This window comes from Chelonoidis abingdonii, chromosome 7 (assembly GCF_003597395.2).
Source record: "Chelonoidis abingdonii isolate Lonesome George chromosome 7, CheloAbing_2.0, whole genome shotgun sequence".
Classification (NCBI taxonomy): domain Eukaryota; kingdom Metazoa; phylum Chordata; order Testudines; family Testudinidae; genus Chelonoidis; species Chelonoidis abingdonii.
The window spans coordinates 39,019,832-39,033,780 of NC_133775.1; the positions used below are offsets into that span (position 1 = coordinate 39,019,832).

Consider the following 13,949-nt stretch of genomic DNA (forward strand, 5'->3'; position numbering starts at 1 on the left):
AAAAACTGCTTTAACTATACTACATTGCTCAAAGTGGTTTTGATTAAAACAGAGATATGTATACAGGTTATGGTTATGAATATATATATATATACACACACACACACATATAGACAGATATAGAGATATAAACGGTAATTGTAACTCTGGTTCAACTTCAGCATCACCTCACAAAAGGATGATGAAGCACTACAGAAGGGAGGGGCTATATTCCCAACCACAGGAGACTGGTTTCAAGCACCTTGAATGGTCTTGATCTAGAGATCTTGATCTGTTTTATCTTGTATTTAGCTGTACCATTCTGAGTACCTTTCTCAGACCTGAGGCAGGGCTCTGTGTAGCTTGAAAGCCGGTCTCTCTCACCAACAGAAGTTGGTCCAATGAAAGATATTATCTCATCCACTTTGTCCTCTCTCTGCGACTGATATGGCTACTACACTGCATATACCAGGCCCTTGTCCGGCCCAGGAGTAAATAACGAGGAATCATCAAAGCAAGTGGGAACAGCTTGAAACTGAAAAGAAACCCCAGTCTTCAGAAACTAAGACAGGAGAGAGTTTTCTCCACTTTGAATATCTGTAATAACTGAAGAAAAAAACTGCCACCCCTTTTAAAACGGAAGGAGTTTGTACTGAAGATCATCCAGAATTTGAAGGACTGTCTTGATCCCTCCTACAGGTTGGCTGGGAAACAGTTTAAGGCAACAGGTAACTCTTATTAGAAAAGGGATTTTATCTGATATGAAAGTAAAAAGCTTGAGGTTGTCTCTTTATGTTTGTTTTCTGTATAACTTGTATATATGTTTGCTGTTCCTTACTATTCCATCTCTGAATCTATGGTTTTTCTATTGAATAAACTTTATTTTTATCCCAGGTAGGTGCCCGGTGTGCAAACTGTGTGGAGTGTGTATGCCATAGTGAGCTAACTGGAAGAATGGTTTCATGGCTTCAGGGGTTATGAGCCAGAGGGGAACAGTCCAAGCACCTGGTAATTCAGAACTCAGGGAGGATTTATTTGGAGAGACTTGGGACCGGAGGGCTGTTGTTATCGTCTCTGCAAAGAATAACTACACTGGTGAAAGCCAAGGTAAGACCTTATGCCTGTGGGCAGACTGCTGATGTCAGGGAATTGAACCCATAGCTGCACAGTACAAAGGCACCCACAAGATGCAAGGTAGGCAGTGACAAAACTCCTTACTGGTCTGGATGGAACCCAAAACATCACAGGAAATCTTATAAGAAACTGTCCATTTTGGGACTTTTTAAAAACAATCACAAGATCAAATCAAGCAGTTTTGTCATTTTTTTTAAACACAGTCAGGAAGAGAATTAACCTCAAGAAATTATGGATTTTCTAATCTCTAACTGACTGTACGAACAGTAAAAAAATCCCACTCTAGTGTAAAAAACTAAATGATTGTGGAGATAAAACTGTGTTTACACACACACAGTTTTTTTTTCTTTTGGCAATAATACTACCACTAGGGTATGTCACTTTACCTGAAGTAATTTAAATGTAATTAATGTTAATACATTTAGAAGTGGATCAGAAAAATACACAACAGTGTGAGATATTATTAAAGTGATTAATGCCACATCAAGTTAAAAAAGCTTATTTGCAAATAAAGATTTAAGGTATCTATGTGATATTTAAATAAATTACTAAACAGACATTATTTTATTTGAAATTCTAGTTAGTCCCTTACATTTTACTCCCTAAAAGATAGCTCAGAAGTGTGTGTGTTCTGACGGGTAACAAAAGTTCCAACAATTGAAACTGTCCCCAGTGTTGAAGTTTAGAGGTGCAGTTGTTTACATTTCTCTGAAATATTGCTCCACTCAGAAGTTATTGCAGCAAGGAGTCCTGTGGCACCTTACAGACTAACAGACGTATTGGAGCATGAGCTTTCGTGGGTGAATATCCGCTTCGTCAGATGCATCCCACAAAAGCTCATGCTCCAATATGTCTGTTAGTCTATAAGGTGCCACAGGACTCCTTGCTGCTTTTACAGATCCAGACTAACACGGCTACCCCCCTGATACTCAGAAGTTATTGTAATTCTCTCCCATACCTTTGGAAGCCGGAAGTCTGGGGAAAGTGTATACTTTGCTACTGTGTGATTTGTGGCATTTGCCATCACATGAAAAGAAAACAAGTAACAGTTGCAAATTTATTGTATGTAACCCAAATTATAGAATTATCCTTTTCATAAGTATGTTTCATTATTGTGGTTTCACTTGAGATTATCACTTTAGAGATTTAGGCTAACATTTAAAAAAATCTCAGTGACTCTGAGGCTACGTCTACACTGCACGATTATTTCGAAGTAGTTTAAACCGATATTACGAAACCGATGTTATAAAATCGGTTTTGCGCGTCCACAATGCGATCACAAAATCGATTGCTTGTGTCCATGGTCCAAGGCTACCATCGATTTCAGGAGCGGTGCACTGTGGGTAGCTGTTCCTCAGCTATCCCATAGTTCCCACTTCCGTGCATGTTGAGAGCACGTGCCTGATGGGCCAGAAACATTGCCCGGTGGTGCTGGGTACAGCCTCACCCTCCCTTTGTGAGGGCAGCAGAACCCTTTGGCGCGTTTTCGCGGAGTGCATTGAGCAAACGCCATAGCACAGCAATCATGACCCTGAATCACAAACGGTATCCTGACCGTTGTCAACACCTCGCGTACTCTCGTGCTGATTATACTGAACAATGAACCGCAAGGCAGGAGGAGAGGAGGAGCAGCTATTGCTGAGCGGCGAGGACAGCGATGACGAGATGGAGGCGAATTTCCATAACCGCTGGCCCCAGCGTTTTGGAGCTACTGCTATTAAGGGCATCTACTACCCATGACGCCGAATTTGGGCACGGGAAACAAGCACAGACTGGTGGGACCGCATTGTTTGACGGTTGGGACGATTCGCAGTGGCTGCGAAACTTTCGCATGCGTAAAGCACTTTCTTAGAACTTTGTGACATGCTTCCTGCCTGAAACGCCGTTACAAACATGAGAGCAGCCTCACCGTGGAGAAGCGAGTGGCAATAGCCCTTGGAAGCTTGCAACGCCAGACAGCTACCGTCGTCGGGAATCACTTTGGAGTGGGCAAATCTACTGTGGGGGCTGCAGTGATGCAGTAGCCAAAGCAATGTTAAGCTGCTGCTACGAAAGGTTGTAACTCTGGGAAACGTGCAGGTGATAGTGGATGGCTTTGCTGCAATGGGTTTTCGAACTGTGTGGGGCCTAGATGGAACCATATCCCTATCTTGGCCCAGAACCACCAGGGACCCAGTACGTGAACCGCAAGGGGTACTTTCAATGGTGCTGCAAGCACTGGTGGACCACAAGGACGTTTCACCACATCACGTGGGATGGCCAGGAAGGGTTCATGACGCTCGCGTCTTCAGGAGCACTAGTCTGTTTAAACGCTGCAGCAGGGAATTACTTCCCAGACCAGAAAATAACCGTTGGGAATGTTTCAAATGCCTATAGTTATCCTGGGGACCCAGCCTACCCCTTGATGCCATGGCTCATGAAGCCATACATGGCAGCCTGGACGTGGTCAGGAGCTGTTCAACTACAGGCTGAGCAAGTGCCGGATGGTGGTAGGAAGTGCATTTGGCCGTTTAAAGGTCGCTGGCGATCATTACTTACTCGCTCAGACCTCAGCCAAACCATGTCCGCTGCTATTGCTGCTTGCTGTGTGCTCCACAATCTTTGTGAGACTAAGGGGGAGACATTTATGGTGGGTGGGAGGCTGAGGCAAATTACCTGGCGCGGAGTACGAGAGCCAGAGACCAGGGCGATTAGAAGAGCACCTGAGGCGCTGCGCATCAGAGGAAGCCTTGAAAACGAGTTTCAGCACGGGCCAGGGTACGGTGTGACTGTTTGCTTCCCCTTGATGAACCTCCGTACTTGATGGACTTATCAGTGTAAGCACCACCCCCCCTTCTATTACAGGTTGGCGAAGGAATAAATTCTGTATCGTTTAAAATTATTTTAATTCATTAAAAGTAATTATGCATCTGTTAAAAATCATGAGTTTTTCCTTACTAGATTTCCCTGTAAGCAACCCACCCTCCCCTTTCGATGTATTCTGTATTACAAAGGAACTATAAAAAAGGCAGAGAATTAGGAAGTGTTCCTGACTGCTGTGCTTTGGAAGGAGGGGAAGGGAAAGGTACTAAGCACATTGTAGCGTAATTACAGCCTTTTCCTTGAACTCTGCAGGGGTTGGAGGAGTAGGCGGGTGCAGAAAGCCTTCCACCACGCGTTCTTCACGTTCTGGTGAGGGGAGTATGGGACGTGGGCTTGCAGGGAGGTTATACAGGGCTGCAGTGGCACTCTGCTACTGTGCTGCTCTTCCTGAAGCTCCACCATGCGTTGGAGGATTTCAGTTTGAGACGCAGCAGATCCAGCGTTTCTTCTCTCCAACGCTGGTCTTCCTGCCTAGCCCTCTCAGATCGTTCACTGGCATCTTTCCTGTACTTTGCTACCACATCCTTCCAATCATTCTGTTTTATCCCTCTCATTGCGTGTTACTTCAATAATTTCTGTGAACTTTCATCTCGCGTTTCTTTCTCTCCTCCGCCGTATCACAGCACACCCTTGATGGCATAGGATTCTGAGAATGTGCGCTGTATGGGGAAGGCAAACCAGGTGATAAGTATGTGGAAAGATACCTTTTACAGAGCATGATAGTACTCTTTCACATAGAACACTATCCACCTTACAGAGCACATGTGATCTCTATACAAGGTCGCATTTTGTAGCGTTTAAAATTCAGTGTCTGCTGTGACTGGTGTGGCACACACACAGACGCAGGTACGGCCAAACGTACGTCCACGCGGGCGATGGTAAGTGAGGCTTTTAAAATTTTGACTTCTCCGCCGTTCATATACACAGTGATCTATATGATGCCTGCTCTGTTAAGAGGAGCCTGCAAAGCCAAACCCCCTCTTTCAATCCACCACAGCGCATGGTCCTATCATATACGATCACTGCTAGTGATCACCCTACATCACCCCGCATCGCGTTGTGGTGCAGGGAAGATCTGCTTGCCAGACGCTGAAACTCATCGCTATCCCTCCTCTCCCATCCCCCCGCTCTGGCCAGTAGCAAAATCGCCATGTCTGCCCCCTGTTTACATTCCTGATGTTCTACAAGTAACAATGGATGATATCTCTCTCCTGACAATAGCACCGCAGGAGGCAGATCGTTTGTTTATGCAATGCCTTCAGTGCAATGCCTTCAATGCCTGCAGTACCAAATGTCTTGCAAAATGCAAGGCGTTGAAAAGTTACCTACTATGGGGGAACGGAGAAGGCTGTCTTGGCCAGAAATGTTCTCATATAGCATAAGGGTTTTTGAGTTCCTCCACGATCGATTCATGGACATTAATTTGGAGGATTTTCACTCCATCCCCAGACATGTTAACGAAATTTTCCTGTAACAGTAATGGCTGCGACTGCAGCAAAAGCCCTGGTGTCAATGCGATCTACAAAAACCGTCTTGTTTTAATCCGTGTTTGGTACAGAATGAAGGGACACTTACCGGAGGTCGCTTCCATGGCTTCACTGTCTGGGCTTCTCGCTTGGGAGCGCAGGGACTGTGATTCTTGGGTCTCAAAAAGATCCTGGCTGTTGGGGTTTACGGACTGCTGTGTGCTATCACCACGGTCATCTTCATCCTCAAATTCGTCTCCATCTTCCCCCTCGGCTACATCCTCAGAAACACTTGATATTTCAATCCCAAAGTCTGAATCCACGGACAGGGGGGCACTGGTAGCGCTGAACCCCCAAAATTGCATGTAGTTCAGCATAGAAGCGGCATGTTTTCGGCTCAGAGCCTGACCTTCCGTTTGCTTCTCTGGCTTTCTGGTAACCCTGTCTAAGTTCCTTCAGTTTCACTCGGCACTGAAGGGAGTCTCTGCTGTGACCTTTATCAGCCATAGACTTTGAAATTCTTTCAAAAACTTTTTCATTTCGTCTTTTGGAACGCAGTGCTGTGAGCACTGAGTCCTCACCCCAGATAGCGATCAGATCCAGAACCTCCTGTGTGGTCCAAGCTGGCGCTCTTCTTCGAATATCAGGAGACTGCATTGTGACGAGTGCAAATGAGCTCTGTGTGGTCACCTGTGTGTGTGCTGACCCTCACGGTGGACAATCAGGAATGGAATTCAAAAGTTCGCGGGGATTCAGGCTTTTTCCTGTTTACCTGGCCAGTGCATCACAGTTTAGTGTCCGATGCTATCATGAGTGCCCCTGTGACAATGGTTCTGAAACCCAAATTGGGAGTGGCTCACTTGGGCAGAGTCAATCGCTCCCTTCTGGTTTCTAAAAATTGAGTATGTCCTGCCTGGACTGTCATAGCCACGACTGCCTGCCTCCAAGTGACCCCCCCCCCCCCGTTTATGTCACAAATAAGTCTATGTTTCTTATTCTTGTATTCCTCACGACTGCATGACAGAAATGGGGGGTGGGCCCTGCCACGGTAGCTGCAGAGTTGGGAGAGAAGTGAAGCAATGAGTGCGGTTCTTGCGGGAGAACCCCCTGTTAATACAGCCATGGAGTAGCTGCGCTCTTCTAATACACTTGACTCTTCCTTCAGAGGAGTAGCCGTGTTAGTCTGGATCTGTAAAAGCAGCAGAGAATCCTGTGGCACCTTATAGACTAACAGACGTCTGTTAGTCTGTAAGGTGCCACAGGATTCTCTGCTGCTTTGACTCTTCTTGTAGTCAGGACTGACTCTATTTTTAGACAGCATAAGGGAGGGATTGACTCAGTGGCCAGTGAGTCAATCCCAAGTTTGCTTTTGCGTTGCGCCCCCGGCTGATTTTAGCCAGGGCACTCATGATAGCAGCGGACAGTTTAGAGAAGGAGAGATAACCGTCATGTCATTGCCAGTTTTCTCTGGCAGTAGACGGTACAGAACGACTGGTAACCATCTCTGCTATCATTGCAAAAGCAATTGAATGCTGGTGTGTAGCGCTCGAGTGTCGCCTCTGTCTCCACGGCATCTAGTACACAAATGTGACGGGAAAAACAAAAAGCCGACGGTCTCTAGTGCTGCCGTGCTATTGTTTCTGCAAGGGCAATCCAGGAGAAAAATGTGCGAAAGGACTGTCTGCTGATGTTTTCCCGGAGCAAGGAATGACTGACGACGTTTACCCAGAACCCCCCGTGACCATTAACATTTGCATCAGGGCCGGGGGATCATGGAGGACAGAACGGGGGTGCTGAGGACTCCCGCTATCCCACAGTCCTCAGCAGTCTCTTAAAACTATTTGCATTCTTGGCTTAGCGCCCAGTGTCTGTAGCTTACAACACGGTGTCTTTTATGGTTCACGGAACAGCTATCAGTTTCCTTCCCCTACCCCAGCACGAGAAATGAAAGTTAAATAAAGCAATCCTTGAGTACTTACAATGTCACCCTCTTTTACTGAATGCTACTGACAGAGGCGAATCTGCAGCACTGAGGAGCATTAGAGCTTTGCACAGTGGCAGTATCATAACCAATGAAGTTAATCTGAGGTGTGATTATTGCTACTTGAAAATCTGCTCCTTTCCTGGTGGTAGATGGTACAGTACTACTGGAAACAGCAGAAACTGTTACCATCTCCCTCTTTTTGTTACACTCACCAGTAAATGGGACAGAACGGATAATAACCCTGTGTAAATTTTTGAAAGGAAAATGGGGATTAACTCACTTGGGACTGGGTCAATCCTGCCCTTTACGGTTAATAAAAATAGAGTCAGTCCAGACAAGAATAGGATACAGTGTATTAAAATCAGTGTAGCACAGCGCAGCTGCTCCGCATCAGTATTCACAGAGGGAGCCGCTGCAAGTAACGCAACCGTTGCTTCCCACCTACCTGGGCTACCACAGCAGTGCCCCCCCCACCCATTGTTGGCATGATGTTATGAAGAATGCATGAATAAGAATCACAGAGTAGTTACTGAGATCAATGAGGGGGAGGGAGCCACCATGGGCTATGACAGTCCATGCAGTTCAGAATCTTTTCTTTACGCAAGAGAGGAAGGGGTCTGATGAAGCTCAGCCCCCAGGTGATAAGATGAAGAGACAGTTACCAGGCGTTCTGTACCATTCACTGTCAGAAAAAGGGAGTCATTCCCATTTTCACCCCGGAGCCCCCGGCCACACTCAGCCAGGAGCAATCACTGGGCAGCCGTCTACCCCTGGGGAGGGGGCAGAGGAGCGGATACTGCTCTTCACCGCAGCAGCATCGCGTCTGCCAGCAGCATTCAGTACACAGAGGGTGACATTTACAGTACTCAAGGAATTATTTATTTCACTTTTTTTTACCGTGCTGGAGGGGGAAAAAAACTGACGAGCTGTTCCGTGAACCACGCAAGACACCGTGTATTACGCTGCAGACATTGGGCGCGCAGCCAAAAATGCAAATATTTTCAGAGACCGCTGTGGAGACTGGTAGCTGTAGTCCTCATTACCCCCTCCCTCCCTCCATGACCATCCGTTTGAGTGTCTGGCTTCCCGTTACTGTTGTCACGCACCGCTGTGTATCCTGTAGTTTATTTTTCAAAGGCTTTGGCATTTCCTGTTCTTTAACGGAGCTCTGATAAAAGAGATTTGTCTCACCATACAGCGATAACATCTGCTATCTCCCGTAAGGTTCAATGCAGGAGATACTTTTGCATTTGAACTGCATCGCCACCCGTGGTGATCAGAGCTGGACACGTGAAAGCAGGAAATGTCACTGTAAAGCTCTCGGGGATTTCCCTGTTTACCGCACTCCGCATCCGAGTTCGGATTGCGGACCAGAGCGGTCAGTGGTGCACTGTCCTGCCTAGAATAATAGGCAAGTGTAACAGAGATCCAGTGTATCAGAGAGCACAGGTGCTCCGTGTCAGTATTCACAGGGGTTGCCCCTGCAAGAAGCGCACCCGTTGCTTTCCTCCTCCCTCAACCTTCCTGGGCTACCGTGTCATTTCCCCTCCCCCGTTTGTGTCATGAAGTATTAAGGAATACCAGAATAAGAAACAGAGACTTGTTAGTGAGAGAAAATGATGTCGGGGGGGAGGCACTTGGAGGCAGCCTCCCGGGCTATGACAGTCCAGGCAGAATGGACTCTATTTTTAGATACCATAAGGGAGATAAGGAAATTTGACTCATTGCAACGAGTCAATCCATGTGGATTGCCAAATTTTTACCCATTTCAATGATTAAGCTTGTTATTTTAGGTTTTGTCCTATCTTACTGCTGAGGTTAGCAATGTTGCCCTCAGATGTTAAGCAGTTTAGCGGTTCTCCTGATGGTGGGCGTCCTCTGAGAAGTGGACTACACCACCAGAGAGTAGAGACGGATACTGTCTACCCCAGTGCTAGTAGGTCACGCTAACTTAAGCAACATTCAGTACACATTAGGTGAACTATGAGTAGTGCAAGGAAGTTGTTATTCTTTCCCGCTTTTTTTTCACGTGTGGACAGGGGGGGGGAAATATAACTGGAGGAAGCTGTTCCCTGAACCACGCCAGCAATGTGTTTGAACCACAGACATTTGGGAGCTCTGCCAATATGCAAATATTTCATAGACTGCTGATGGACTAGTGGGATAGCTGGAGTCCCTCAGTACCCCTCCCTCCCTTCATAGGTCATCCATTTGAGTCTTGCATGCCTCATTCACGCTTTTGTTCACTGTCCGTCGTCTGTTACTGCAAACTGCAGTTTTTATTTACAAACGCTTTGGCGTTTAGTGAGTTCTGTAACGGAGCTGGAGCAACAGAATTTTGTCTCCAATACTGCGAATAGACTGATCTCCCGTACGGTCCATCTTGAGCTCTTTTTGGATCTTCAGGACTGCTAGCGCCAGCACAAGCTGATCGGAGCAGCGCACAGCTTTGGAGCTAAGCAGGAAATTGCAATTCAAAAGTTCGGGCTTTTCCCTGTTTACCTGCACGCTGCAATCCGGAGTTCGATGCTGTTCCAGAGCGTCACTGCAGCACTCTGGGATGCGCCCGGAGGCCGAATAACGATCGATTTCGTCCACACGACCCTAAACCGAGTTTATCACTATCGATTTTAGCGCTACTCCTCTCGTTTGGGAGGAGTTCCGAAATCGATTTAAGGAGGCGGTAAAATCGATATTAATGACGACGTCATGTGAACGGATACAGCGTTAAATCGGTATATTGGCCATTAAACCGATTTAAAGTCGCAGTGTAGACCTGGCCTGAATGTCAGTAGACTTAGACTAGTAAGTCATCTAGGTTCTTAAAAATATTTCACCATTACAGCTATAATATAATTAGTCAACAAGACATCTGGTGGACTCCTAAGATAACCAATACTTAATTTTATTCTCCTTCCCACAAACCATAGCTAGTTTGGTACCAAATACAAAGATATTATGGAAAACTGGACCACTAATTTATTTTTACTGAGTTCATCGCAGTACTGAAGGCTTCTTTTTCAATATATAGTACCCAATGAAAATGCAGCTCCTTCTCTGTTATTAAAAAATAAGCTCATCTAGGGATATTTTTAATAGATAGCTGAATAAAAGAAAATCTTTAGCCCCTCCCAGAGATCTGACACAGAGCAAAATAGAAAATCATCCATTTTTCTTGAACTAAGATAAATCTATCTTTTTGCCCCTAAAAAAAAATTAGTCTCATCCCTTAGCACCCCTTCTCTATTTGTACTACACTGATGACATCTTCATCATATGGACCCATGAAAAGGAGGCCCTTGAAGAATTCCACCTTCAACAATTTCCACCTCATCATCAACCTCAGCCTGGCCCAGTCCACACAAGAGATCCACTTCCTGGACACTATAGTGCAAATGAGTGATGGTCACATAAACATCATCCTATACCGAAAACCTACTGACCGCTATACTTACCTACATACCTCCAGCTTCCATCCAGGACACATCACACGATCCATTGTCTACAGCCAAGCACTGAGGTACAACCGCATCTGCTCTAACCCCTCAGACAGAGACAAACACCTACAAAATCTTTATCAAGCATTCTTAAAACTACAATACCTACCTGGGGAAGTGAGGAAACAGACTGAAAGAGCGAGACAGCCCAACAGTGAAAATAACAGAACACCACTGGCCATCATGTACAGCCCCCAGCTAAAACTTCTCCAGCGCATTATCAACAATCTACAACCTATCCTGGAAAACGATCTCTTACTCTCAGAGACCTTGGGAGGCAAGCCAGTCCTTGCTTACAGACAACCCCTAACCTGACGCAAATACTCACCAGCAAATACACACCACAGCACAGAAACACCAACCCAGGAACTAATCCCTGTAGCAAACCTTGTTCCCTACTCTGTCCCCATATCTACTCTAGCGACACCATCAGAGGACCCAACGACATCAGCCAGACCATCAAGGGCTCATTCTCCTGCACGTCTACTAATGTTATATATGCCATCATGTGCCACCAATGCCCCTCTGCCATGCACACTGGCCAAACCGAACAGTCCCTACATAAAAGAATAAATGGACACAAATCGGACATCAGGAATGGTAACATACAAAAGGCAGTAGGCGAACACTTCAATTTTCCTGGACATTCTATAACACATTTAAAAGTAACTATTCTTAAAAAAAAAACTTCAAAAACAGCAGAACTAAAATTTATTTGAAAATTTAACACCATTAATTTGGTGTTGAATAGGGACTGGGAGTGGCTTGCTCACTACAGAAGCAGCTTTCCCTCTCCTGAAATTGACACCTCCTCATGTATTATTGGGAGTGGACTACATCCGTCCTGACTGAATTGGCTCTGTCAACACTGGTTCTCCACTTGCCAGGTACTCCCTTCTCTTCACGTCATTACATAATGCCTACATTTGTAACTTTCACTCCATGCATCTAAAGAAATGAGGTTTTTTACCCATGAAAGCTTATGTCCAAATAAATCTGTTAGTCTTTAAGATGCCACTGGACTCCTTGTTGTTTTTGTGGCTACAGACTAACACGGCTACCCCCGGATACTAGTCTGTCTGATAGTTATTTACAGACACAGGACAAACAAATGCATCCTCGTCTTAAAATTGTTTTAAAAAAAATCCTATATGGAAGTTTAAACACTGAGCCTTATTCAATAAATATTACACACAGCCCTCCCAACCATGCAAAGCCTGGCAAAGCCAGAGGCAAAACCCCTAGATTTAAATCCTGGCTCAAGTGAAGCCAATGGCAAAACTGTCACAGACTTCATGGGACCAGAATTTCATCCCGAATTTTCAGGAGAGAATTAAGGTCACTTGCCATGCACCCCAACTCCTGACTCTATCTCTTGGGCTAGATATGTACAAGAATGCAAAACTGCCAGTATATCATTGCAGTGTTGTGGCTGATTTTAAAAGCACAAACTAGTTGAAACTTAAAGCTTCGATTCCCAGAGTAATACATCCCCTTGTAGAGATGCAATACTGTTTATTGTATCGGATATAGAATTGCATGCCTCTATGTACAATGGAGCTGTTACAGTTTTTATGGGAATGATGATTTTGAATTGTCTGACTTGAAATTTTCAAACTTTACCACCACCAATTTTGCATTTTTTTCTTTTTTTTTTTTTGGTATAAAAAAGTGAAAAGAATTTTGATAATATTTAAATGCATGCATCACTGTTCTACTTTGTGTAGTTCAGAGGTGGGAAACCTCTTTTGTGTCAGGGGCCATTGATCCATCCAAAAACTCAATGGTGGGCCAAACATGTTCAACTCACCTGCCTGGGTGGCACGGAGGCTCAGGGCTTCTCCCCTCCCTGCAGCAGGGCAAGCTGGTGCTCATGGCTCCAGCCCCGCCAGGCGGGAGGGGGAGCGGAGGAGGGCACCAAGATTCAGAGCTTCCTCCCTGTGGCAGGGAGAGCCGGCACTTGCAGCTCCAGTCCGTCGGCACCAGCCCTGCGGGCAGGAAGCCCCGAGCCTCCGTGTTCCCACACCCCTCCAGCAGGTGAGCTAAAGTGTGTGGTCCATGGGCCGGATGAAAATGAGCAAGAGGCCGGATCTGGCCCATGGGCTATAGGTTCCACACCCATGGTGTAGTTTCTTATATACAGAAGTTAAATTTTAAGATTTTAATTAAATTCATTTTCTGCAAAAAATGTAATCTTAATCTTGAATTCCCCTGAATACCTGGATGGTTTTGACAACAAAAATAAATTAATATGCAAGAGGGAAAGTGTTTACAATACCTTTCAGGGCATCAGTTTCTATGTCCACTAATGGTTTTCCAACATAAGCAATTTCATCTAGATTATAATAGAGTTTTCTAATGATGCCATCATAACGACTAGTGATAGTGACCGAAGCTTTATCACTTTGTACTTCACAGATGCTATCAAACTGAGACACACTATCACCTTCTTTTACATACCTATGGGGAGGAAAAGACAGGCTTACATAGCACATGAGAGTAAAATCATACTGGCTCAATGTATTCTTTTAATAAACCCAATTATGAATAACAGTATAATATAATATGTTGTTTAAAATGTGAATGTATTCTGTTGTATACCTCTTGCCAGCCTACAGACAGGAGAACTATCTTTGATATGCAAAATGTTACCATGACTTTGGATTCTTCCCCACAATACACTTGTTCTATCATTTTACTGCAAATATTAGTGTTCTCTTGACAGTATACAAACCATTTCTAACTAAAAGCCTCATGTTCAGTTAATTAATAGCACAGGATGGTCTGATCCTGACAACATGAATAGATGACAGGGAAGCTCTACAGCTGGAGAGTCTATCTCCTATTCCAAAAGAAAAGTACACCTCCAGCTGACACTGAGCAAGAAGCATTCCATGGCTGCTTTTCCCCTAGTGGAGTCTCAATTCTATTCAATCAATTTACCATTGAGTTTTGAGAATGATTTCTGTGCTAGGTTCTTCCATTTTAAAAGGAATTATGGGCCTAACTGAGGTTTTCCTAGCCAGA

General features: G+C 45.0%; 2 protein-coding genes, 1 long non-coding RNA gene and 1 pseudogene across 7 annotated transcripts in view; 3 read left to right on the forward strand and 1 right to left on the reverse strand.

The window, feature by feature from the left end:
- MFSD14A (major facilitator superfamily domain containing 14A) overlaps positions 1-13,949 on the forward strand; it is a 187,379-nt gene that overhangs the window by 89,477 nt on the left and 83,953 nt on the right. The gene's annotated exons all lie outside the window — the stretch shown is intronic.
- Positions 1-13,949, reverse strand: part of DBT (dihydrolipoamide branched chain transacylase E2) — a 28,741-nt gene that overhangs the window by 7,588 nt on the left and 7,204 nt on the right. For all 5 annotated transcript variants that reach the window (XM_032804941.1, XM_032804940.1, XM_075067827.1 and 2 more), the window contains one exon: positions 13,201-13,382. In XM_032804941.1, coding sequence (XP_032660832.1) covers positions 13,201-13,382 — 182 coding nt within the window. The remainder of the gene's footprint in view (positions 1-13,200; positions 13,383-13,949) is intronic.
- On the forward strand, positions 15-12,158 carry LOC116839199 (uncharacterized). The gene is made up of 3 exons (XR_004377069.2): positions 15-678; positions 878-1,086; positions 11,674-12,158. It is a non-coding gene; the product is annotated as an uncharacterized LOC116839199 (long non-coding RNA).
- On the forward strand, positions 7,485-7,641 carry LOC142047174 (U4 spliceosomal RNA; annotated as a pseudogene).